We start from the raw sequence: 27,705 nt of genomic DNA on the forward strand, positions 1-27,705 counted from the left end.
CCAAGAAGCAGACGTCTTTTAATTTCGGGACTGCTGTCACCATCTGCAGTGATCAAGGAGCCCAAGAAAGTAAAATCTCTCACTGCCTCCATTTCTCCCCCTTCTATTTGCCTGGAGGTGATGGGACCAGTGGCCATGATCCAGGGGAGGTACCACAGGCCAAATATGCGATTGCTCTCACAAACGTGATGAACAACACACAAGTAAGTAAATAAGGCTTAACTGCTTTATTTACATATAAACAAACTGGGAACTCTACATCATGGCTCCCTCTCTCTGGCTGCATAACAGCCAGTAGAGAGAAAGAACAAAGGAAAAACGGTCCCACGTAAACATCCTGTCTACGTCACTTCCACAATAGCCCTATGACTGCAGACGGGGAATGAATCCTAACAGGAACACCTGAAACAAAAGCTCAGAACCGAGAGAAGGAGAGCAATCTCAGAGTCCAGCAGGGACCCGGTTTATTCAAGTTATTGGAATAGGACAGCCTTGCTATCCAGTTGTTCAGCAGAACAGATAGTTTGAAAAGGCTGCCAGGAGGCACATTAGAAGAAAGCTTATATACACACCACACCAAGACTCATAAAATGCCACAACACTCTTCCATTTGCATCAAGAAAGGTCACAGGTTGTGGGACACATGGCTCAATGCGGTTATTGACCCCTCTGAAATTTCCTTGGGGTGTCCCAGAGTGCCCAGGATTTCCAAAGGACTGTTGACATTTCTATCCCCTATCTTACTTCCCTGGTACCCAAAAGATGTCAAAGACCTTTGAGGAGAGATGCCAGTTCTGACACAGATGCTAGCTCAACTCCTCCCTCTTTCCCAAAATATCATCTGCCCTTCTAGGGTCAGATAAGGCCGGAAGTGGTAGGCAATGTACACATCACAACTTTACACAGTGGAGGGTAGCACGGGGATTACAAAATGCAGGCATAAAAAAGTCAAGTATAATAATACATTCTATCTAAAAGGCTGAATGCAATTAATACTAGGATACTTTGAACAAAATCAAAATCTATATTTTTATTTTTTTATTAGTAAGTGCAAAACTCACAAAGACAAAATGAAACACAAAATGAACTTATTATACATACATCCTTAATTCCTACAAAAGAAAACAAACATACATTAACCAAACGCAATATCAACTTAAATTACTAAACATAAAAACATAAATATTGACTTCCCTCCACCCGTGTGACTTCCTTTCTTTTCTTCTTTTCGCTGTGTTACCAATATGTTTAACTTTCTTGTCTTATACCCATTTCTTCTTCTTTTACTCTATAAATTTCATTCATTGCATAAAGGTAAAGGGTTGTGGACGACTCTGGGGTTGTGGCGCTCATCTCGCTTTACTGGCTGAGGGAGCTGGCGTACAGCTTCTGGGTCATATGGCCAGCATGACTAAGCCGCTTCTGGCGAACAAGAGCAGTGCATGGAAACGCTGTTCACCTTCCCACTGGAGTGGTACCTATTTATCTACTTGCACTTTGACGTGCTTTCCAACTGCTAGGTGGGGCAGGAGCTGGAACCGAGCAATGGGAGCTCACCCCATCGTGGGGATTTGAACCGCCGACCTTCCAATCGGCAAGCCCTAGGCTCTATGGTTTAACTCACAGCACCACCCGTGTCCCACCACTCATTGCATATTGATATATTTATACCAGAACAATGTTTTTTCATATATTCCTTCACGCAAGTCCACTCCTCTTATCAGTTTTTGGTCTGATTGACCTCTTGCCACTGCTGTAAGTCTTGCTGATTCTATGTATTCACAGAATTTTATTTGCCACTCTCTTTTTGAGGGAGCTTTTTTCTCCCTTCCAATTTTTTGTTATAATCATTCTGGCCGCAACAGTTACATATAAAAAAACTTTTTTTCCCTAGCAGCAGGAATGTCAGTCGATATAATTCCCAAGAGGAATGCCTCTGGTTTTTTATTACATGGTATTTTAAGCTTTTTTTTCAGTTCCTCTTGGATGTTACTCCAAAATTGTTTGATACACACACACTCCCACCACATATGATACATTCTTCCTATTTCTTTTTTGCATCTCCAGCACAAATTAGATTTTGATTTATAAATTTTCGCCAATTTGACCAGGCTTAAATACCATTCTAATAACAAATTGTACATTTTATATAATATATTTTTGGTTGATTTTTTCTTTAGTAATTCTGTTTGTAATTTTGATTCTTCTTTTCCAAATCTGATTATCTTATCCTGCTTAAATAGGTGATCAATTTGGTAATATTGCAGCCATGGTATTACAATATTGGCTGAGTTCTTCATATGGTCCTAATTTTAATTGGCCTTGTTCTTCTTTTACTAATTGCTGATATGTGGCCCATTTGATTCCATATTTTTCTTTTTAACAGATAATACTTCCAGTGGTGATATCCACCATGGTATTTTGGACTCTTAACAGTCCTCAATGTCTTTCCCAGACTTTGTATAACAACCTTCTAATTATGTGGTTTAAAAATTCTTTGTGAACAACTATTTTGTGATACACTAGATAGGCATGCCAGCCGAATCTATTATTCCATCCCTCCAGATCTAAAACATCAGTATTTTCAACCATGATCCATTCTCTGATCCAACACAAACAAGCAGCTTTGTAATAAGTTCTCAAATCGGGGAGCACAAACCCACCTCTTTCTTTCTTATCTGTTAACAGTTTGTATTTGATACAAAATCTATAATATTTAATATTCATTCAACTATCACATTTTTACATCAACTCCTTCCAAGGAAAGCTGAACATGGAGTGCAACCTCATCAGTGTTGCCCAATCACTCTTTTCCCTCTGTCCAGTCATGATGCCGAAAAAGGTATTAAACATCTGTATACAGCCACTACTATAGTTCTCCCCCACTGTGAGTTCTTTGATGGCAAACAAGACGGGCCCTGTGGCTGAAGCTTTTCCACATGCTTGCCACTGATAGGGTTTCTCCCCTGTATGAATTATCCGATGGGACGTGAAACTGTCCATTTTTCTGAAGCTCTTTCCACACTCTTGGAACTGATAGGGTTTTTCTCATGGATTATCTCTTTGATGGGCCATAAGATGTTTTTTTTTGAATGAAGCTCAACACTAAAAGCATTGATAAGGTTACTCCCCTGTATGAATTCTTTGATGGGAAGTGAGTTTGCTGCTCGTATTGAAGCTTTTTCCACATTCCAAACATTTATAGGGTTTCTCCTCTGTATGAATTCTCTGATGGTCAGTAAGCTGCCTTCTGATAATAAATCTCTTTCCACATTCCTGGCACTGATAGGGTTTCTCCCCTGTATGAATTCTGTGATGGACATTTAGCTGGTGGCTATGACTGAAGCTCTTGCCACACTCTTGGCACTGATAGGGTTTCTCTCCTGTATGAATTCTGTGATGGATTATGAGACTGGTGCTCCCGGTGAATTTCTTTCCACATTCAAAGCACTGATATGGCTTCTCCCCTGTATGAATTATTTGATGAAGAGTGAGGTGGCCTCTTTGACTGAAGCTCTTTCCACATTCCAGGCACTGATAGGGTTTCTCTCCTGTATGAACTCTTTGATGGGAAGTGAGAGCTTCTTTCCAGGTGAAACTCTTTCCACATTCCAAGCACTGATATGGTTTCTCCCCTGTATGAATTCTTTGATGGATAGTGAGCTTGTCCTTTTTTCTGAAGCTCTTTCCACAATCTTGGCACTGATAGGGTTTTTCCCTTGTATGAATTCTCTGATGGATAGTGAGCTTGTTTCTCTGACTGAAGCTTTTTCCACATTCCAAGCACTGATAGGGTTTCTCCCCTGTATGGATTCTGTGATGGGTTGTGAGATGGGAGCTGTGACTGAAGCTCTTTCCACACTCCAAGCATGCATATGGTTTCTCCCCTGTATGAATTCTTTGATGGACATTTAGTTGGTGGCTGTGTCTGAAGCTCTTGCCACACTCTTGGCACTGATAGGATTTCTCTCCTGTATGAATTCTTTGATGGGAAGTTAGATTGCTGCTTGTTTTGAAGCTCTTTCCACATTCTAAACATTTATAGGGTTTCTCCCCTGTATGAATAATTTGATGAGAAGCTAAAGTCTGTTTCCAGGTGAAGCTCTTTCCACATTCCAGGCACTGATAGGGTTTCTCTCCTGTATGAACTCTTTGATGGGAAGTGAAACTCTGTTTCCAGGTGAAGCTCTTTCCACATTCGAAGCACTGAAAATGTTTCTTCCCAATAGGATTTCCTTGATTGGAAGTGGAATGGGAGTTCTGACTGAAGCTCTCTCCGCACTCTGAATATGGATATGACTTCCCCACTGTGTGGATTTTGTCATGGTCTCCCTTGTTCTTCATTTCCAATTCATCACCATCTGCAACTAAGTGGCAAACAGATTAGAGCCTCAGGAATAATAATAATAATAATAATAATAATAATAATAATAATAATAATAATAATAATTAATTTATTATTTGTACCCCAGCCACTCTGGGCGGCTTCCAACAAAGATTAAAAATACATTAAAATGTCAGACATTAAAAAAGCCTCCCTGAACAGGGCTTCCTTCAGATGTCTTCTAAATGTTAGGTAGTTGTTTGTCTCCTTGACATCTGATGGGAGGGCGTTCCACAGCGCGGGCGCCACTACTGAGAAGGCCCTCTGCCTGGTTCTCTGTAGCTTTTGCTTCTTGCAGTGAAGGAACTGCCAGAAGGCCCTCGGCGCTGGACCTCAGTGTCCGGGCCGAACGATAGGTGTCAAGACGTTCCTTCAGGTATACCGGGCCAAGGCCATTTAGGGCTTTAAAGGTCAGCACCAACACTTTGAATTGTGCTCGGAAACGTACTGGGAGCCAATGTAGGTCTTTCAGGACTGGTGTTATATGGTCTCAGCGGCTGCTCCCAGTCACCAGTCTAGCTAGGGGTGAACACCAGGTCTAAGGCATGTCCACGGCTAATGGGCCAAACGTATTCAGGGACAGTCCCATGGAGGCCATGCTTTCCGCGAAGTCCCGAGCGGCCCCTTGTAAGGTTGTGTCAGCGTGGATGTTAAAATCCCCCAGGACAACCAAACTAGGTGTCTCCAGGAGAACATCCACCATGACCTGAAGCAGCTCGGGCAGGGAATCCTTGGTATAGCAGGGAGGTCGGTACACCAAGAGGAATCCTGTACTGCCCCTATTGCCCAGCTTCCACAACATGCACTCAGAGAAATGGGTCTTCCCAATAGGATGCCTGATGCGAGCTAGTGGCTTCCTAAAAATCTCTGCAACCTCCCCGCCCCACCCACATGACCTGGGTTGCCGTGCATAAGAGAAACCTGGAGGACAGGCAGCAGTTAGGAAAGGCCCAACTGCTTCATCCAACCAAGTTTCTGTTACACATGCGAGGTTAAATCCTCCACCCACAATCAAGTTATGGACGGCAGTGGTCTTATGAATCATTGACTTAGCATTGCATAGCAACACCCTCAGGTCATGTGGATTTCCCTTGTTGATTCCAGTATCCATCTGGTCAGGACCAGACCCGGAGGCAGGGATAGTCCTCAAACAATGACTAAGCCTGCCTTCCTCATTGGAAAAGACTAAGCCTGCTCTGGTCTTAGCGTAACTCCTCCTCCTGCCCATGATCGCCGAGATCAGGTGTCCCAATACATCCCCCCTGTAGAACTTGCCCCAGCCATTCTGTTGGCTGAGGCCCACTCCCAGGCAGCCCCGATCCCACCCCTTAAAAACAAAATGCAAACTATACAACAACAAAAAATACAAAACAAAACAAAAAAACAGTTATACTAAAATTAATCCCCAACCAGATATTCTTTTAGAAGATGTCTGAAGGCAGCCCTATTTAAGCTTTTACTGTTTGATGGACTACTGTATTTTAATATTTTGTTGGAAGCCGCCCAGAATGGCTGGGGAAACCCCGCCAGATGGGCGGGGTATAAATAAATAAATAAATAAATAAATAAATAAATAAATAATAATTATGCATCCCACCCCCCCAACAGAGCAAAAGGTGGGGAGGAGAAGAAAAAACTTAAAATGCCACCGACTGCTTAAAGACATTTTAAAACACATTGGATTAGACACTTGGAACAGGGAAGCAATAACAGAACAACCTCACACATCCCCAAGAGTTTGTTCCAATGAGTCCAGCCCCACCCTCTAGGCCAGCGTTTCTCAACCGCTGACGCTGGCTGGTGTGCGGCGACGTGCGGCGACGAGAAGGGCGATTTGCATTGTCACGTGCCTGGCGGCCGCCAATAAACAGCACTAACACGCCAGGAATGCAATATTTCTCCTCCTCTTTCCCAAAGCTCAGTGGAAACGAGCCTGGAGGCCGCCAATACACAACGCTGACCCGCCGGAAAGCAATATTTGGCAAGTGTTTCTTACAGTCATAATTATAATATAGGGCGGCACAGAGTTAAATTTTTTAACTTTTTTAATGGTGGTGTGCCTCGTGATTTTTTTCACGGAACAAGTGTGCCGTGGCCCAAAAAAGGTTGAGAAACACTGCTCTAGGCACTGCAGCAGGAGTCCTTTTGTAGCTGAGAATGTGAGGCCTGGGCCCCATCCCCTGGGCCAGTTGGAAAAGGCCTTGGAAGGGAGCAGGCCCTGCAGTCCTCACCACAGCCGATGGTCCCCAATTATGGAGCAGTGCTGATCAATGCTTGTGACCCAGGAAGAACTGAAAGCCGTTAGATGGGAGGTCTTCCTACAGGGTTTACCGCCTGAGGTTCTGGGATGGATTTTCTTTGGCCCAATCATGGGATCTGTGCCATCTCCAATGTCACTCAACTCTTTTTTTAAAGATTTTTTTATAAAATTAAACTTTATTGAATTACACATTAAAAATACATTCACAATCACACCAAAAAAATAAACAAAAATGTCCAAATCATAACAACCAATAACAAAACTTTTAAAAAGAACAAAAACAAAGAGACAAACAAAATCACACATTTACAAAAAAGTAGAAATAATCATCATCATAAACATAATCATAAATTAATTCATAAAGAACATAAACGTAATCCTAAATTAAATCATAAAAATTTTAAACGAATTCTTACATTCATTCCCTCTTTCATACCCAAAATTCCCATGTTGTTCTTTTCTTAAGATTAAACCTTCTACCCCCCCACCCCCACCCCCTCTCCTACTTCCAGTCTTTCCTATATATTGAGTTGTTCCTTTCTTGATTAATGCATACTTATTTCCAATTTCTCTTTTTCTTTAATTTCCTCACCCTTCATAAATCTGCCACAAGATTCGCTTTCTCTACCTATGTCACTCACCTCTTTAGTCACCCAAGGACAGAAAGAAGAACAGAAACAAAACATCCGGCAGAAGCCACTTCAACTTCCTGAATCACTTTGAAGCCTACATTTAAGAAGGCCTGGGCAGTTTAGAGGAGCCTGAAAAATATATGCAGGGAGGGGTCTTATCTCCCCTGGAGGATCTTCAGCTGAGCTCCCCACCCACCCACACAGCTCAGCATCATGTGCCTCTGGCAGCCCTGCCCCTATGAGGGGCCGAGGGGCTGCTGATGGAGTCTGAGGGGGAAGGAGAATGGTCAGCCCTCCTCCTCCTCCTCTGCATCTGGCCAGATGGTTCCCAGCCCTGCTGGAGCCATGGCTGCTTTCCTGAGGCCCTTCCTCTGCTGCTGACCCTGGTGAAGGGACCCTGATGGGAGGCTGTGGGGGCTACAGACAGGCCAGCCCTTCAAGAGCAAAAGGAGGGCAGTAGGCATAATAATAATTTTATTATTTATACTCTGCCCATCTGGCTGGGTTTCATGCTTTGAAAAGGCAGAACTGGAGGAAGAATATTCACAGGGAAAGCAGTCAATAGTCTTCCATCCAAGGCTGGCTGTGGGAGTGTTAGCATCCCAGGTGCTGTGGGTGGCGCTGTTGAGCTCCTTCAAAATATCAGAGGTTCGTCACATAGAGAGATGTCTTCAATTTCAAATCAGATAGGATAGGATGATCCAAGAGGAAGCCTTACCGAGAGAGTCCAAGATCCCACGATTCTCCTCCATGACTTCCTTATGGAGGGCTCTCTGGTCAGAATCCAGCAACGCCCACTTCTCATACATGAAATGTACAGCTACATCTTTAAAGCACACTGGGCCCTAAAAGAAAAAGAAAAGGGTTTTCCTCTTAGACAAAAAAAGGTGAACTGTTACACTTTGCTCTGTTGTCTTCTTGAGGACAGCTCTCAAAAGCAAGAAAAGTAGGATTCCCCTTCATTCTGTGATTACAAGTGGTTTTCTTTTCAGTATTGTGTTTTAATATTGTAATCTGTCTTGGGAGCTTGGGGTGAAAGATGGGTAGGGGATGATGATGCTGGTGTTACATAGCTTAACCCCCACCCAGCCATATATGCTTGGAGGTTCTTTGGGATCCAACATGGTCCCTGGGGCTGCAGGGACCCCGAGGTGGCCTCGGGGACTAGCAGTGCCCATTTGAAGCTCCAGCTTTGGCACAGAGAGGATGTGGCCATGGGACTTCATTCTCTGGATGCAATGGGATTGCTGCAAGGTCCTCTGCATGGAACTGGAAGACGGCTCAGAAACTGGCCCCAAATGGCTGGGTTCCCATTTTTATTCGTGGCGTATCCTACATTTTTCTCCAAGGGGCATCCATGGGCCTGCCCCTCCTCCTTGAATATCCACAAAAATCATTGGGAACACATTTATGTCATTTAAATTCCACTCGATATTGATCCAGAGCAGAACTCTCACTGCAGATGGTGACAGCAGTCACGAAATTAAAAGACGCCTGCTTCTTGGGAGAAAAGCAAGGACAAACCTAGACAGCATCTTAAAAAGCAGAGACATTACCTTGCCGACAAAGGTCCGTATAGTTAAAGCTATGGTTTTCCCATTAGTGATGTATGGAAGTGAGAGCTGGACCATAAAGAAGGCTGATCGCCGAAGAATTGATGCTTTTGAATTATGGTGCTGGAGGAGACTCTTGAGAGTCCCATGGACTGCAAGAAGATCAAACCTCTCCATTCTGAAGGAAATCAGCCCTGAGCGAACACTGGTTTGAGACAGATCGTGAAGCTGAGGCTCCAAGACTTTGGCCACATCATGAGAAGAGAAGACTCCCTGGAAAAGACCCTGATGTTGGGAAAGATGGAGGGCACTAGGAGAAGGGGACGACAGAGATGAGATGGTTGGACAGTGTTCTCGAAGCTACGAACATGAGTTTGACCAAACTGTGGGAGGCAGTGCAAGACAGTAGTGCCTGGCATGCTATGGTCCATGGGGTCACGATTAAACGACTAAACAACAACAGAACTCTCACATATAGTTAGCAGAGTAAAAACTGAAAGACATTGCAGGATTCCCCCCAAAAAACAGATCAGAGGCAATTCTACATTTCATCCAGCAGAGCTTTACTGCTAGTGAAGGCAAATGAGCAGAATGGCCACAAATCCAATACATCCAGGATTGGCACTGTCCCCTTGTAGCAGACTTAATTTAAACTTGCCCTCCTGGCACCCTCCCCCGCAGCCCTGGGACTTCTGCGCCCTATAGGGAAGAGAGAGGAGACTTACCAGCTCTTGCAGAGGAGACGAAAACCTCCCTCCTGGAAGAGAGGAAATGGGGAAGGTGGGAGGGGATTTACTCCGGAGAACCTAGTCCTCCCCCCCTTTTTTCCTGTCCTCTCTAGGAATCCATCTCAGTTCATTTTAACCCTTGCAAGGCGGAGCACATCAAATTCACATTCTTTTCATTCAGGAGCCCAGGAGGAGCCTCGTGCATTGCAGATGCGTCGAGATGCCTTTTTTGCGGGGACCTAAACGAATCCAAAGGGGCAGGAGACCTCAGTCGCTTCTCCCCAATGCACCCAAAGGGGGAAGAGAAAAGAGACTCACTGGATCCCAGAAGGCGCCCCGAGGCAGCATTTGCAGAGCGGAGAGGCAACAGCCACCCCCTCCCCTTGCAGGAAGGGTTTTTTTTGGGGGGGGGAGCTTTTGCTCTGGAGGACCTGTCCCCGGCTCATCTCGCTTTACTGGCCAGCATGACTAAGCCGCTTCTGGTGAACCAGAGCAGCGCACGGAAATGCCGTTTACTTTCCCGCCAGAGCGGTACCTATTTATCTACTTGCACTTTGACGTGCTTTCAAACTTCTAGGTGGGCAGGAGCAGGAACTGTGCAACAGGAGCTCACCCTGTCGCAGGGATTCGAACCACCGACCTTCTGATTGGCAAGCCCTAGGCATAGCTGTCAACCCTCCCTTTTTTGTGGGAAACTCCCTTATCCCAAGCCACAGTTGTCAACCTTCCCTTTTTTTTGGCTGGAAATTCCCTTATTGCAGCGCGGTTTCCCGCTGCTATCCTGGATTGTTAGCTATACCGTAGACCAGGGGTCAGCAACCTTTTTCAGCTGTGGGCCGGTCCACCATCCCTCACACCATGTGGTGGGCCGGACTATATTTTTTGGGGGGGGGGGAATGAACAAATTCCTATGCCCCACAAACAACCCAGAGATGCATTTTAAATAAAAGGACACATTCTACTCATGTAAAAACACGCCAATTCCTGGACCGTCCGTGGGCCGGATTGAGAAGGCGATTGGGCCGCATCCGGCCCACAGGCCTTAGGTTGCCTACCCCTGCCGTAGACTGTCCCCGGGACAGGTGAGGCTGCTGATCCCTTATTTTCAAATCTGAAACTTGACAGCTATGGCCCTAGGCTCAGTGGTTTAGTGGTATTTAAAAGGAGAGTCATCATTGCTCCTTGTTTTTGCTCTTCAAAATATGCCAACCCTACCAGAGAAGGGCAACCAACGAGATGAAGACATAATCCTCTTCCTTCTATGAAGGCAGGTTACTCTTGCTCTTTGTCTGTCTTCTAAAATGAAGAATAGAATCCTAAAGTTGGAAGGGACCCCAAGGGTCATCTAGGCCAATCCCCTGCAATGCAGGACTGGGCCCAATGGATGTGAAGGAGGATCATAAATCTGTATTGTTGGGGACGCCAGTTTCTACACATAGTCGCAGCCAGCGACTCTCGGGCTGCCTTGTACCAGGCCTGGAGCATCATCCAGGCCTCCCCCCCCCCCAGCCGCCCCTGATCTCCTTTGCCCCAGACCTGGCCAGGTCCGCTCCTGGGCCAGGCCTGCTGCATGAAAGCAGGAGGGTGTGTCTGGGTAGCGAGAGGGAGAGAGAAGGGAGACTGCAGAGGGACAGGCCCCAGGGTGGGCAGTGGTTAGAGTGTCGGACTGGGACCTGGGAGACAAGAGTTCAAATCCCCCTTGGGGGGCCAGTTGCTGCCTCTCAATCTCACCCACCTCACAGGGTTGTTGTGGGGATTAAATGGGAAGGGGGAGAACCATGAATGTGCCACCTGGAGCCCCCAGGAGAAAAAAAGGGGTGTGTAAATGCCATGAATAAATAAATAAATAAATAAATAAATAAATAAGTAAGTGCCCGTTGTATGTCAAACAAAGGAAAAGACCACACAAAAAGCAATAATGTTAGCCTACAGATTAATTTTTATTCAAGCCCAGAATAGAAAAAAGCAGCAGTAAGCACAGTGTCTCAAAGATACAGCGTAACATCTTTACCTTTTTAAAAAAAAGCCATTAAACATAATAATCGTTAAAGAATAAGTTAACTCCCTTTTAGTGGCTGGCAAGGGAAAATAGGAAGCCCATCACAGCAGGCCTGGGTTGTTAAAAATCAGGACAAAAGATTTCTGTACATCTCCTGCAAAGGGGAAGACCCCATTTTCTAGGGGTGGGGGAGAGGGGTCAGGCTCCCAGGTCAAGAGACCACCCTGGATCCCGGCACTGAGAAGAGGCCCCCACTGCTTTGTGCCAAAAGTTAGTTCCAATTTGAAAACAACCTGAAACACCCCCTAGTCCAGACCCTACAAGGGAACATAGCAGCTGCCGTTCCTGCATTGCAGGGGGTGGGCCTAGATGACCCTTGGGGTCCCTTCAACTCCTTGGAGTCACAAGAGCCACAGAAACACACATGCCCAATATTGGGGGAGGGGGCTGGCCCAGGAGGCCTTGCCAGGGGGGCACAGCACAATGGCTTCAGCCGGCCCTCCAGGACCAGCCCCCCTCAATCTGCTTTGCTTTGGACTATAACTCCCAACTGGGCCTGCCAGCAGAAGGCAAGGGGGATGGAAACAGCCATCCAAAAGGTCCAGACAGCTCCAGAGGCTACCAAAGGCTGCTCTCCAACGGGGCCAGGGGGTGGCACTGGGGGGATTTATTCACATTGGTTTTCTACCAAATAGCCACCACCCCCGGCTGTGAGGAGGGTGGCACCTCCTCCATGAATTCCTCTTCAACTCTCAGCCACTTGGCTCAAACCTTTGTTAAAATCCTGCTCTCCTCCCTCCTCTCAATCTCAGAGTCTGCGCTTTCCATCTTATCTCAAGGACTGCCAATGCGCCCAAAAATGCCTCTTGCCTTCCACCCAAAGAGTCCACATCAATCCTAAACGTCTTCTGTTCTGATTTCCATTTCCCCCCTCCTTTTCCAGCTTTTTAGATTTTTCCTCCATTCCTTTCATGGAAACATCTAGGGCTTCTGTTTTCTTTGTGAGTGTCTCTACTTTAGTGGTCAAATTTGTCACCATTTCAGTATTTTTATCAGTTCAGGCTAATAGCTTCCCCAAATTTTCCTTCCTCTCTTTAGTCAGGTCTTTTTTCAAGACAGCAAAAAGTTCCACCAATTCAAATGGGGACCTGTCCCCTGGGTCTTGCTTTGAAGATCTTCTCCTTAGGCCTGGTTTTAACTGTTTTTGAACTGCCCTCTCAGAGTAGAAGGAATATTTTCCTTTAAAAAGAAACAAAAGAGAAACAAACTTGTACAAACCTGTCCCGATTTTAGCACTTTTAGCTAGCTCTCAGTCCTTTTAAGAACTCCAATTGTGTTTTTTTTAAAAAAAAAAACTTTAAAATGAGACCAGGCTTTCATAAATCCCTACAATCACACGCTTGGCACCGATATGATTCTTCCCCTGTATGTATTTTTTGATGGTGAGATTTTCTTTCCTGATGAAGCTCTTTTCACATTCCAGGCACTGATATGGTTTATTCCCTGTATGAATTCTATGATGAGAAGTGAGATGGTGGCTGTGACTGAAGCTCTTTCCACATTCCAAGCACTGTTATGGTTTCTCCCCTGTATGAATTCTTTGATGGGAAGTGAAATTGTCCTTTCGACTGAAGCTCTCTCCACATTCCAAGCACTGATATGGTTTCTCCCCTGTATGAATTCCTTGATGGGAAGTGAAATTGTCCTTTCGACTGAAGCTCTTTCCACATTCCAAGCACTGATATGGTTTCTCCCCTGTATGAATTCCTTGATGGGCAGTGAGATTGGAGCTGTGAGTGAAGCTCTTTCCACATTCCAAGCACTGATAAGGTTTCTCCCCTGTATGAATTCTTTGATGGGAAGTGAAATTGTCCTTTCGACTGAAGCTCTTTCCACATTCCAAGCACTGATATGGTTTCTCCCCTGTATGAATTCTTTGATGGGAAGTGAATTTGTCCTTTCGACTGAAGCTCTTTCCACATTCCAAGCACTGATATGGTTTCTCCCCTGTATGAATTTTTTGATGGGTAGTGAGACTGGAGCTGTGAGTGAAGCTCTTTCCACATTCCAAGCACTGATAAGGTTTCTCCCCTGTATGAATTATTTGATGGGAAGTGAAATTGTCCTTTCGACTGAAGCTCTTTCCACATTCCAGGCACTGATATGGTTTCTCCCCTGTATTTATTCCTTGATGGGCAGTGAGACTGGAGCTGTGACAGAAGCTCTTTCCACATTCCATGCACTGATAGGGTTTCTCCCCTGTATGAACTCTTTGATGGGAAGCTAAAGTCTGTTTCCAAGTGAAGCTCTTTCCACACACCAAGCACTGATAGGGTTTCTTCTCAAGGCAATTTCTTTGATGCGAAGAGGAATGGGAGCTCTGACTGAAGCTCTCTCCACAGTCTGAGTCCTGATATGGCTTCTCCGCTGTGTGGATTTCCTTGTGGTCTCCCTTCCAATTCAACACCACCTGAAACTAAGAGGCAAACGGATTAGAGCCTCAGGAATAAATGCAGCCCCAAATAATGGAGCAATGCCAATTAATGCTTTTGACAGGGAAAAACTGAAGGGAGTAGGATGTTATACTGTTGTTCTGTAAAAATGTCGTTTCATATACAAATGAAGTTGAATATTGGACGTTTTTTCTCTCTTAAGTTTTTAAAAGATAGCTGTACAGCTTAGCTTAGCTTGGTAACATCATTTTGTTCAACTTAAATACGGATCTGTACTATATTCATAAATAAAGTGTGCTTTTATCATTATTTAAACCGTAGCCAATAAAGGAAAGCTATACTAAATATGTTATAATAATAATAATAATACCGTAATAATAATATTTATACCCCACTCATCTAGCTGGGTTTCCCCAGCTTCTCTGGGCAGCTTCAAACATTAAAATACAATAGTCCTTCAGATATTAAAAGCTTCCCAAAACAGGGCTGCCTTCTGATGGCTTCTAAAAGTCTGATAGTTGTTTCTTCCTTTGACATCTGGTGGGAGAGCATTCCACAGGGCGGGCACCACTACCAAGAAGGGCCTCTGCCTGGTTCCCTGTAACTTTAGTTCTCGCAGTGAGGGAATCGCCAGAAGGCCCTCGGTGCTGGACCTCAGTGTCCGGGCTGAACAATGGGGATGGAGACACTCCTTCAGGTATACTGGGCCGAGGGCGTTTAGAGCTTTAAAGGTCAGCACCAACACTTTGACTTGTGCTTGAAAACGTCCTGGGAGTCAATGTAGGTCTTTCAGGCCCGGTCTTATGTGGTCTCGGCAGCCACTCCCAGTCACTAGTCTAGCTGTCGCATTCTGGATTAGTTGTAGTTTCCAGGTCACCTTCAAAGGTAGCCCCACATAGAGTGCATTGCAGTAGTCCAAGCGGGAGATAAACAGAGCATGCACCACTCTGGCGAGACAGTCCGCGGGCAGGTAGGGTCTCAGCCAGCATACCTGTGAAAGTTTTATTGCCCTAATGAGTGATTTATGGCTCATTAGGACTTTCTCACCCGCCCGGCACGCTCCCTGAAGCTGCGTGCTCTCGGCAGCAAAACACAGAGTTCCTTCTTCTTCACTTCTTGCACAAACGGAAGACTTGTGTCACCTTTGGAAGAAGCTCTTCAATAAAACCACAAAGTCCAGTTTCTTCTATTACTACTGAACTTTATTTACAGAGAAAATAACAACATTCCTGGAGAGATCGCTGGCATGGTTGCCTTCTCTCTTGCAGGCAAAATCGAAACCTAAAATCCAACACACAGAGACAAAGAGTAAATCCCCGTATGCGAGATAATCCCTCCCAGTGGTCAGGTGGTACACAGTATACAGTTTAACCCAGGGGGAGTGCGTGCCCGTGCCCATGCGCACGGGCGCATACTGGCGCGGTGGCGCGCTTCCAGGTCTGAAAAAGCGCCAGAAATGCGTATGGGCCTCCCCCGACCCGGAAGTGCACCAGAAATGACCTCTTCTGGGTCGGGAGAGGCCCATACGCATGCGCACAAAGGATTTTCGGCGCTTTTTTCCGACCTAGAAGAGTGCCGCCGCGCTGCGCGCCGTAAGAGCGGGCGGCGGCGGTTGTCGCAGGCCGGATTGGGAGGCCAATTGGGCCGCATCCGGCCCCCGGGCCGTAGTCTGGGGACCCCTGGTTTAACGCCTTGGTTACCTGTTACTCCTCACAATACCAGATGGAGCTAGTAGACAGCTGCCCTGGACACCAAATTGACCTGTGACTCCATGGACAGCTGTGAGTCCAAAATGACTCCCAGGCTGTGCACCTGGTCCTTCAGGTGCACAGTTACCCCATTCAGGACCAGGGAGTCCTCCACACCTGCCCACCTCCTGTCCCCCCAAAACAGTACTTCTGTCTTGTCAGGATTCAACTTCAATATGTTTGCCGCCATCCATCCTCCAACCGCTTCCAGACACTCACACAGGACCTTCACCGCCTTCACTGGTTCTGATTTGAAAGAGGTAAAGCTGGGTATCATCCGCATACTGATGGATACCCAGCCCAAACCCCCTGATGATATCTCCCAGAGGCTTCATATAGATGTTAAAAAGTATAGGGGAGAGGATAGAACCCTGAGGCAACCCACAAATGAGAGCCCAGGGGTCTGAACACTCATCCCCCACCACCACTTTCTGGACACGGCCCAGGAGGAAGGAGCGGAACCACTGTATAACAGTGCCCCCAGCTCCCAACCCCTCTAGGCGGTCCAGAAGGATGTTATGGTCGATGGTATCAAAAGCCGCTGAGAGATCCAGCAGAAACAACTGTCTAGGAAACTAGGAAACAACTGTCACCTTGCCCTATTGGCAAAATCTCTAATTTTGTCCAATTTATGGAATAGCTCGATATTCTGCCAAAGGCTTTTATTTTCCCATAATTTTTGGAATTGTATCTTCTGGTTTTGTAATAAATAAAAGGATATCATCCGCAAATAATACAATTTTGTAACTTTCTTGGTTGTGTTTTACCCCCCTGATATGCTCATCTTGAATTATTACTCCCCACCCTTTGTTTCCATAACAGGTCCTTGAGTCTGTACTCTGAATAGTGACACCAGGGACCTAGAAGGGGAAGGGCTTGCCAGCCCAACTCCTGCACAGTCTCATCAGGGCTGGCCTTAAGGCAACTGGAGCAATTCAGCCAAATGGGAGCACTCAAGCCGCTCCTAAGTCTCCCCCCCCCCGGCACAAGTGCAATCTAGATGGATTTTATTTATCTCTCTAAGATTCCAAGCTGGGCCCCAGAGCTTCAAATTGGGCCCCACTGGCTAGCCCTGAGTCTCATGGTTGCTGGACCCAAGTTGCCCTGCCCTCGCATGAAGTCTTGGGCTTGCAATTTTGGGAGAGGGGAGACTGTCTGCTGGGGAGGAGGCAGGCTGGGTAGGTCCCCTAGATTTAGAGGCCCAAGTTGCCCTGCCCTCGCATGAAGTATTGGGTTTGATTCTGCACTTGGCAGGAAGAGCCAGATGCACAAATATAAGATGGGCACCTGAAAGGACATCTAGTCCAACCCCCCTGCAATGCAGGAATCTCAGGTCAATGAGAGATGGCTACCCAACTTTTGCTTAAAAACCTCCCAGAAAGAAGAGGCCACCATCTTCTGATGGAGTCTCTTCCACTGTTGAAAGGTTCTTACTATCAGAGAGATCTTACTGAACTTTAATCAGAATCTCCATTCCTGTTATCTTGAAGCCATCGGTTCGGATCCCACCCTCCAGAGCAGGAGAAAACAAGGAGCACTACCAATTAGCAGCTTGGAGGCGCTGGAAGAGGAAGCACTGTGAATCCCCCCCCCTAAGTCTCCTAAAATTAAATCTGTATACAGTCACTACTATAGTTTGCCCCCAATGTGAGTTCTTTGATGGGAAGCAAGACGGGCCCTGTGGCTGAAGCTCTTTCCACACTCCTGGTACTGAAATCGTTTCCCCCCCACTGTGAATTCTTTGATGGATAACGAGTTTAGCCTTCTGAATGAATCTCTTTCCACATGCCAAGCACTGATAGGGTTTCTCCCCTGTATGAATTCTGTGATAGACTCTCACCGTATTTTTGCTCCATAAAACGCACCTGACCATAGGACGCACCTAGTTTTTAGAGGAGGAAAGCAATTTTAAAAATATTCTGAATCAATTGTTGCACTAAACTATTTAATAAACTGCCAGTATATCAGAATAATATTTCAACCATGTAAAGTGAACAGCAGTCAACAGTGGCAATAAGAACCATCATCACTCTCATTAACAAATGAAGAGAGACTTTAAGGTTTGAGTACTCCTCTAGTCTTCTGTGAATCCCAAGAACTCATCATTGCTAGAGTCAGAATTTATGAAGGTCAGTTGCTCACAATCACTGACATCACTTTCCTCGCTATCTTCAAATACGATACCATCTTCGTTTCCATCCAAAGCATTGCTAATGCCACATTTTCTGAATGACTGGACAACGATTTCCTCCTTCACCGCGTGCCATGATGTTTCCACCCATTCACAAACTTGAGTGATAGTGGGCCTCTTCATTCGTCCAGTAGGTGTCAGATCATAGTTACCAGCAGCCATACATTTGTTCCTTTCTTCTCGCATAAAGACCTTAAATGGCTTTTTGATGGAAACATTGAGAGGTTGCAACTGGCTGGTAAGACCTCCAGGAATTACAGCTAGATGAGTCTTCACTTCTTTAAAACACTTTTTTGTAGTTTTGCTAATATGGGCTCTAAACTGGTCAAGTACTAATAAGGCAGGCTTTTTCAGAAGCCCTCCAGGACGTTTGGACCACACTTTTTCAACCCATACTCTCATTCCATTTTCGTCCATCCATCCTTTCTCATGAACATGTACAACAACTCCTCTTGGAATCACTTCTTTTGGAAATGTTTTGCTTTCGAAAATTAACATGGGTGGCAATTTGGTGCCGTCAGCACAGCAAGACAACACAACCGTGTAATGGGTTTTCTCAGGTCCGGAGGTTGTCATGGTGATAGTTTTGGCACCTTTCAGATCAACAGCTCTATTAGATGGCACATCAAAGGTTAGCGGGACTTCATCCATATTCCCAATCTGGCTAATTTCAAACCCATTTTTCTTCCTAGCATCAATTACAAATTTATGAAAAGACAGAATCTTAGATTCATAATCTTCTGGCATTCTTTGCGCAATTCTAGTTTTGGTGCACATAGCAAGGCCACATCGCTTTATAAATCTGTAGCACCACGATGGTGATCCAGTAAAATCGTGAATGTCTTTCTCTACCGCAATGCGTTTGGCTTCATATATTATCATTTTTGCAGAGACTGAGAAGCCATTATTCCAGTGATTTGTGATCCATTCTTTCATGGCCACCTCTAACTGTGGCCACTTTGGAACATTCCCACGAAAAGTGTGCTTACTTTTATCTGCTTTTTGCAGCTGATCCTCCTGTTTCCTCCACTCTCTTATCATTCCTTCAGTTGGAGGTGACCCAAAATGTCTCTCCGCTGCTCTGTTTCCATGTTCCTTAGCATATTTCACTACCTCTAGTTTAAAAGGAATCTTATATGCTAGTCTTTTCTGCTTTATCATCCTTGTATGTAGAATGGGGAAGGTTTTCTGCAAGAAAATACAGTGATGAAGGAACTGTCAGATGATTAATTATATGATATTTATTGAATTATTCCTTTATATATTTTTCTTTGGTAAAATGCTATATCATTTTCACTATTTATGAGCATTTTATTTTTAAATTGTAAAATAAGAAAGTTATGACTTCAAAATTTTCATGTTTTCCCACATAAAAATATTGGAAATGCGGTTACCTTATCTCTATCGTTAAATGATTAACAAGTGTAGAGCTAACACAATTTTATGTGCATTTTGTAGATGGAAAATTGACTAGGCAAGTTACAAAAATTATGAATGTACCATAAGTCAACCCACAGTGAGTAAGAGACTTCAGAAATATAAAGCAACTAGCTTATTAAAACGTGTTAGTAAAAATGGCAGACATCCAAAACTTTTTGCTGAAATATATGCGCTTATTTGTTATTTGTATCGCCAAAAGAATACATTTTCATGTAGAAAATTGGCAATTCAAATTATATCTGAAATGGAGATTGAGATATCACAGTCATACTGTGAAATATATTTAAACAGAATGAATATTTTCGCATTTTCTTATATTAAGAAACATCTTCTCACCCATATTAAAAATAGGTTTGAGGTTAAACAACTGACACGTAGTTGCTCTGAACATGTTAGCTGAGAGACTTACAATATTGGGATAAAAAGATAGCATGTCAGGCATGGCAAAGTGTGTCCACTTAACTCAGGAGGGACTCAGCACGTGGGCCAGTGTACAGTGAGGAAAGCATGCTCAGCCAACTAATTGGCAGGCTCAGCCATGTACTTAGAGAGATAGCATTTTTTACCTTGAAGGAATATTGGGAAGGTAAAGGAAGGCATTGCTGTCCCGGCGTGACCAGTTGCTAGGCAACAAGCGGGAAAGCAGCATGCCGCCTGACAGACCCGATACGTCACCCCCTTGGGATGACGCTTGTGCAGCCGATAGCAGCAGCGAGAGAACATGCTTGCAGGCTCTTTCCCACCGCCGGCGAACTGCCTCCCTCCCTTCTCCCGCTGCAGCCTTGGCAATGGGACAGCACCTGCAGTTCAGTTAGCCTGCCTCCAAAGGCGGAGGCAGCGGCATCAGTAGCAGCGGTAGTGAAACTGCACTGAGCTTCATTATCCAGCCGCAACATCTATCTCCCTGGGCAATGTTTGCTCAGACATTACTCTGGCAGTAGCACCCCCCCCCCTCTGGCCTGGCATTAAGCCGCAGCAAACTCCTGCTGCAACTACGGTACATCCGCTCCCCGGGGGAGGGGGGGTGGAGAGAGAGAGAGCGCTTGCCTAGAGCAGGCACTGTTGTTAATTTGTATACTGCCCTCCACCCGAAGATCACAATATAAAAATGCAACGCAAAAACAGAACAAAAGTGAAGGTCTTGCAAACAAAACCCAAAAGTGTTGCCTGCCAGCCTTGCTTGATCATCCAAGAGAGCCGTTTCCTCTACTTCTGGGCAACGTCTCCCGCAGAGCCTTCAGCACACATGGGCATCTGGCAGCTAAGCTTCAGGGTAAGAGGCGAATATATTGCTTGACGGGAGCTCCCTGTCCCAATTTGACAGAGCGCGCTAGGGAGAAAGATCCCCCTCTGCGCTGGCTCCTGGCTGCTCTCATGCAAGTCACAGAGCCCCTCGGACGGAGGGAACTCTAAATTTAGAGTGTTCTAAAGCCCTCTTCCCCCGCCTTGCCTCTCCCCACCCCTCGCACGGGCGCCACCATTAGGACGCTCACACGGGCGGTATGCCACACCCCCACTGCTTTGTTCCATAAGACGCACATACATTTCCCCTTAATTTTTAAGAGGAAAAAAGTGTGTCTTATTGAGTGAAAAATACAGTAGCTGGTGGCTGTGACTGAAGCTCTTTCCACATTCCAGGCACTAATAGGGTTTTTCCCCTGAATGAAGTCTCTGATGAGAAGTGACACTGACCTTTTTTTTGAAGCTCTTTCCACATTCCACGCACTGATACGGTTTCTCCCCGGTATGAATTCTGTGATGCCCAAAGAGATGGGCGTTCTGACAGAAGCTCTTTCCACATTCCAAGCACTGATAGGGTTTCTTCTCAAGGCAATTTCTTTGATGGGAAGAGGAATGGGAGCTCTGACTGAAGCTCTCTCCACAGTCTGAATCCTGATATGGCTTCTCCACTGTGTGGATTTCGTTTTGGTCTCCCTTGTTCTTCACTTCCAATTCATCACCACCTGAAACTAAGATGCAAACGGATTAGAGCCTCGGGAAGAAGTGCAGCCCCAAATTATGGAGCAATGCCAATTAATGCTTGTGACAGAGAAAGAACTGAAGGCAATTATATAATAATAGTAATAGTAATAGAAATATTATTTATACCCCACCCATCCGGCTGGCTTTTCCCAGTCACTCTGTGCAACTTGAAGCATATATAAAAACATAGTAGAAAATCAAGAATTAAAAACTTCCCAATATAGGACTGCCTTCACTCTTCTAATTTTTGTGTAGTCCTATATCTCCTTGAAATCTGAATTGGGGTGTGTGTGTGTTACACCGCTTCCATCATGGTATTCTGTTGCACCAGATGTGGTTTAGTCCTGCTGGCCACATGAGCTGTCTGTGGACAAACGCCAGTTCCCTCGGCCTGAAAACGAGATGAGCGCCATACCCCATAGTTGCCTTTGACTGGACTTCACAGTCCAGGGGTCATTTGCCTTTACTTTTACCTGCCCCGACTAAGAAGATGTGAGGCCTTCCTACAGGTACACTGCCCGAGATTCAAAAAGCCTGGCTCTTTTCTGGGATGGATTTCATAGAATCATAGAGTTGGAAGAGACCACAAGGGCCAACCAGTCCAACCCCCTGCCGAGCAGGAAACACCATCAAAGCATTCTTGACATATGCCTGTCAAGCCTCTGCTTAAAGACCTCCAAAGAAGGAGACTCCACCACACTCCTTGGTAGCAAATTCCACTGCCGAACAGCTCTTACTGTCAGGAAGTTCTTCCTAATGTTTAGGTGGAATCTTCTTCCTTGTAGTTTGAATCCATTGCTCCGTGTCCGCTTCTCTGGAGCAGCAGAAAACAACCTTTCTCCCTCCTCTATATGACATCCTTTCATAAATTTGAACATGGCTATCATATCACCCCTTAACCTTCTCTTCTCCAGGCTAAACATGCCCAGCTCCCTAAGCCGTTCCTCATGAGGCATCGTTTCCAGGCCTTTGACCATTTTGGTTGCCCTCTTCTGGACACATTCCAGCTTGTCAATATCCTTCTTGAACTGTGGTGCCCAGAACTGGACACAGTACTGCAGGTGAGGTCTGACCAGAGCAGAATACAGTGGTACTATTACTTCCCTTGCTCTAGATGCTATACTCCTATTGATGCAGCCCAGAATTGCATTGGCTTTTTTAGCTGCTGCATCACACTGCTGACTCATGTCAAGTTTGTGGTCTACCAAGACTCCTAGATCCTTTTCACATCCTTTTCACATCCTTATGATCCTTTTCATAAGGCCCAATCGTGGAAACCTTGCCAACTCCAAGGCTAATCCTCTCTTTGGTCAAATAAAAACAAAAGCAAGAACAAAAACAAAAAACCTGACAGAACCTGCTTCTACTTTCCAAAGCAATCTGAAGCCTACATTTAAGAAGACCTGGGCAGTTCAGAGGAGCCTGTCCATGTTTTGCAAAGGCAGAATAGGAGGAAGAATATTCACAGGGGAAACAATCCAAGGTTTGCTGTGGGAGTGTTAGCATCCCAGATGGCGCTGTTGAGCTCCATCAAAATATCAGAGGTTTGTCACGTAGAGAGATTTCTTGAATTACAAAGCATATAAGATGATCTAACAGGGAGCCTTACCGAGAGAGTCCAAGATCCCACGATTCTCCTCCATGACTTCCTTGTGAAGAGCTCTCTGGTCAGGATTCAGCAACATGGACTCCTCATGTGTGAAATGAACAGCCACATCTTCAAAGCTCACAGGACCCTAAAAGAAAAAGAAAAAGGCTGTCCTCTTAGACAACATAAAGAGAAAGTGTGATCTGGCACACTTTACTTTGTTGTTTTCTGCCTCTTAATTGCTGTTCTGCTTTAATGGGTTTGTTTTGCTGCACATTTTGATCATGGGTGCATATTTTAATGTCTTAATGGAAATCTTTTATTGCTTATTTTAATGATGGACATAAAGAACCGGGTCTTCTCCAGATCATGGTTTTCCCAAGCTCTCCTGTTTGCCACATGGAAGCATCCCTTCTCTCCTCTCCCTGGTTTCAGTCTGGGGGGTGGAGGGGAAGAGGGGAAGAGACAGACCTACAGATGCCCCCCAAGCCAACTTCAAGGTCACATGGGAGCACGCAAAGAGGGAGGGGGGGGAAGCCCCATTGTGTGAATGATGAAGTGAAGCCTGGCCACTGTTTGGTATGGTGTGTAAACTGCTTAGAAGCCTATTTGAGCATTCAGCCCTCCTTTCCTTGGCGGTTCCTCCCACCATTCCTCTGTGTCCAACCCGTCCATTACATCCTCTCGCCCCGCGTGGCCCCTTTCTCCTACCTGCTCTGGTTCCACAGGGGCAGCTTCCCCTTCGCCGCCAAGAAAAGATGGACAAATAGGTCTTGCTGGCATCATTCTGTCTCCTACAAGAGAAAAAGGTAAGTGGGAAGCCAAAAGTGCATGCTTCACTCAGAAGGAAAACTACAGGTGGGCCTTCAAAAATGGATGAGCTGCTAAGTAAATGTGGACATTTGTACCCTTTTAACATATTAGTTGTGGAAAAATACACCCCCTCCTCCTCTGGGCTCTTGGTCCCCTGTGACTTCCCCCCCCCCAAAGATGAGAAGAATTCACAGATTAGCTACAAAATCTACAAAATGTGACCAAACAGAGAAAAAACTCCTTCCCCCTTACCCAGAGGCCTCTCTATGGAGTCCAACAGAGTCTTCTCTGCCTCAGAGGAATCAAGATTGATTTCTGCAAAAAGACCCTTCCCCTGAAAGAGAAACAAGGATTCAGTGTGTATCAGAAGAAGTGTGCATGCACACGAAAGCTCATACCAAAATAAAAACTTAGTTGGTCTTTAAGGTGCTACTGAATGAATTTTTTTATTAAGGATTCAAAAGAGAGAGTGGGGAGAAGGATTAGAAAAGGAGCAGCTGACACAAACACTCTAGGGCTGTTTGATATCATTCCTTGGATGCTTTTCAAAATAGGATGGGCAAATTAGTAGAGCATTGGTGGATACACTCCCTCATTTTTTGAGCCCCTTGGGCAGGGGCTGGCAAACTTTTTCAGCAGGGGGCCGGTCCACTGTCCCTCAATCTTTGTGATGGGCTGGACTATATTGCGGGGGGCACATTCCTACGGCCCACAAATAACCCAGTGATGTATTTTAGATAAAAGGACACATTCTACTCATGTAAAAACACCAGGCAGCCCCCCCCCAATAACCCAGAGATGCATTTTAAATAAAAGGACACATTCTACTCATGTAAAAACACGCTGATTCCTGGACCGTCCGTGGGGCAGATTTAGAAGGTGATTAATTTGCCTACCCATGACCTTGGGAGTATCCACAGGAAAGTCTCTCTCACCTGCTGCTCTGCCTGCCTTCTCTCTTCTGCCTGACTCAGGAGGAATCCTTCGGCCAGGGCCACTGCCTGGGAACTGGTCTCCGCTCCACATTCCCTCACCCAGCTCTCCATCTCTGGTGGAAGGACAGCCAGGAACTGCTCCAAGATCACCAGGTCCAGCATTTCAGCTTTCGTGTGCCTTTCTGGCTTCAGCCATTGATGGACAAAGTGGTAGAGTTGGCTGCAAACCTCTCGGGGCCCTTTGGCCTCCTGGTAGCAGAACTGCTGGCTCTGTACATCTGAGCAGAGTGTGTCCTCTTCAACCGGGTTCTTCTTCGTAGAGTTTTCCCAGAATCCCCCACTGCTCCCATATTGGATTGCAAGACCTCTTCCTGCTTCAGGGCCAGCTGAATCCTGCTTATCCATCTCTGTTCTAAGGACACCTCCAAGAGATCGGAAGGAATCCCTATGTCTTTTGCCAAGTTCTGTCTGTCCTAATCAGATGTTTCAGCAAACCCTTAAAAGCAAATACATTCTTCTGTTATAAAATTAATACACAGTAAGGAGGAGAAAAATGTTCCCTGGGCAAGCATGGATGAGTTTTGCTAGGAACGAAGGTTGAGCTCTGAGCTTTCTTTTCAAAAAATGAAGGAGGAAGAAGGAAGAGGAATGAAGTCAGAACTGGGATTGAAGAGTCATTTTTACCAAGTGCAATTTGGGCCAAGACAGGAGTGGGGGTCCTTCCCTCCCCTAAATGTCAGGGCACATTTATTTCCTGCTTCTGTCTCATCGTCCAGCACTTGGAATCTACCACGTCCTCAAGGCAGACTACTGGGGTGGGATGCCCTTTTCTTTGTTCTGAGGGCAACTCTCTCCCCCTGCACTTCCCAGCAGCTGGCCTTCAGAAGCATGGCTGACTCAAACTGTGGGGCCAGGAGCCATCGCTAGCCCTCTGCTCCTGCCTGAATTTGCCTCATCCTCTTGTAATGCCATCTCGCTTGGTGGCCATCCCTTCGTCCTGTGGGAGGGAGTTCCATGGGTCTAACTGCGCACTGTGAGATGGAAGGACTTTATCATAGAGGCCAAGTTTTTATATCTACCTCCCAATGTTTCCATCTGGCTGCCACCTGGGCTAATGAACGTGCCTGGTTCCTCAGTCCCATGGGGTTCCTTTGCATGCCCTTTTCTTCCTGACTCAGTGACCCCTCCCCAAAGGGGCAAGACCTCCTGCTACCGTACTTGCAGCCTCCCTGGCTTTGCAGAGGAAGGGGGGCAGAATTTCTTGTCCCTGGCTTGGGGATTCCCCCTGCAGGAGCTGAGCAGGCTCCCCATGACCCCCCCTGGGACACCCCCGCCCCACTTCTCCCCAATGCTCCCTATGGCAGAAAAGAGAGGAAACTCACCAAATGCCAGAAGGGAAACTGAGGCAGCTCCTGCAGAGGAGACCAAAGCCCCCTCCCCCTCTTGCAAGGAGGAACCAGGGAAGGGGGAGGGGCTTTTTCTCGGGGGGGAGGAACCCCCCCCTTATTCCCTGTCCTTTAGGAATGCAGCTCAGTTCCTTTTAACCCTTGCCAGGTGGAGCAAGCCAAGCTCACATTCTCTCTCTCTGAGGCTTCCAGGAGAAGCCACGTGCATCGCAGACACCCAGAAGCTAACCCCGAATGAGGCAGGAGAGCTCACTGGGTAGAGCATGAGTCTCTTTCATCTCAGGGTCCTGGGTTCGAGCCCCAGCTTGGGCAGAAGATTCTTGCCTGGCAGGGGGTTGGGTTAGATGACTTTGGGGGTCCCTCATCATGGTGATTCTTTGAACCCTTGCACAGCGGACCTGGCCCTGCTCCCTTCTCTTTCTCTCTGAGGAGCCACGCAGCCAGAGGGGTCTTCTTTGGGGGACCCTCGCCTGCAGCCCTGCTACCCTCCATCTCCCTAAGACGCCCGAAGCAGCACTTACGGAACAGAGAGACAAAAGCCCGCCTGCCGTTGCAGGAACTGACGTAAGAAGGGGAGCTTTTGCTCTGTGGAGCATCCTCACTTTAGTCCTCCCTAGGAAGGCAGCTCAGTTCCTTTTAACCCTTGGCGATCCGAACGCGCCCTTCTTGCCCCTCTCTCCCTGTGGAGCCATGGGCGTGGCGCAGGCGCAGAGCTGCTCCCTCTGTGGGGAAGAGGCCGACCCTGGCCCCGCCTGGCCCCTGCAATAAACAAAATCTGCCCTTACTCCCTTATGGGGTACACAAGGGTCCTTTTAAGGTTCTCCATCGGTAGGAGAAAATAACAGAGGCCAAGCAGAGAATATTGAGAAGCAAAGCAGCTAATCAGCTTGATCTCTATTGACTGTTGCAACAGGGTGTTCTCTCTCTCACACAGGAGAAAAGAAGGACCCCCAACCAAAGGTGTGCCAGCCCCTATATAGATTTTGAAATTGCCCACCTGAAACTCAAGACCAAGCCCCAGAAGCAGAAGGGGTTTAGCCGAAGACCAGCCCCCTCCCCGGTACATCATACATCACAGAAAAAGGGCGGTCTAGGACAGAAATCTAAGTCCTTTGTTTTTGTTACAGGTAGGTAGCCGTGTTGGTCTGAGTCGAAGCAAAAAATTTTAAAAAAATAATCCTTCAGAAGCACCTTAAAGACCAACTAAGTTTTTATTTTGGTATGAGCTTTTTTGGTATGAGTTTTTATTTTGGTATGCACACGAAAGCTCATACCAAAATAAAAACTTTGTTGGTCTTTAAGGTGCTACTGAAGGATTTTTTTTATTTTTCTTTGTTTTTTGTTAATGTTCACTTGATTGGATCACCTGGGGAGCCTGGCCAGTCCCTTTGTAATGATAATTACTTAGTTCCTGAGCCAGGAAACAGGCTTACAGGCTCATTCCTCCCTCCTTGCAGAGAAACATTTGGTCAGTTTGGGAGTCAAATGGTCCCAGAACTGTCCTCCTGTACTGTTTCAGACATGCGGTTTATATATAGTACTGTATAGTTATAAACATTTATTTTTTTATAAAAGACCTCAATTTCTTACAA

General features: G+C 46.0%; 1 protein-coding gene across 1 annotated transcript; it reads right to left on the reverse strand.

Moving 5' to 3' along the window:
- Positions 1–1,033: 1,033 nt before the first annotated feature.
- Positions 1,034–25,890, reverse strand: LOC118086139 (zinc finger protein 27-like). Its single transcript, XM_060275244.1, is given in 9 exon segments — positions 1,034–4,367; positions 7,995–8,121; positions 9,555–9,635; positions 12,926–14,032; positions 21,081–21,358; positions 22,981–23,107; positions 23,671–23,753; positions 24,025–24,106; positions 24,708–25,890. Coding segments are annotated over 9 exon segments (3,534 nt in total). The 5' UTR covers positions 25,113–25,890; the 3' UTR covers positions 1,034–3,123.
- Between the last annotated feature and the right edge of the window lie 1,815 nt (positions 25,891–27,705).

Source organism: Zootoca vivipara, chromosome 6, assembly GCF_963506605.1.
Source record: "Zootoca vivipara chromosome 6, rZooViv1.1, whole genome shotgun sequence".
Lineage (NCBI taxonomy): Eukaryota > Metazoa > Chordata > Lepidosauria > Squamata > Lacertidae > Zootoca > Zootoca vivipara.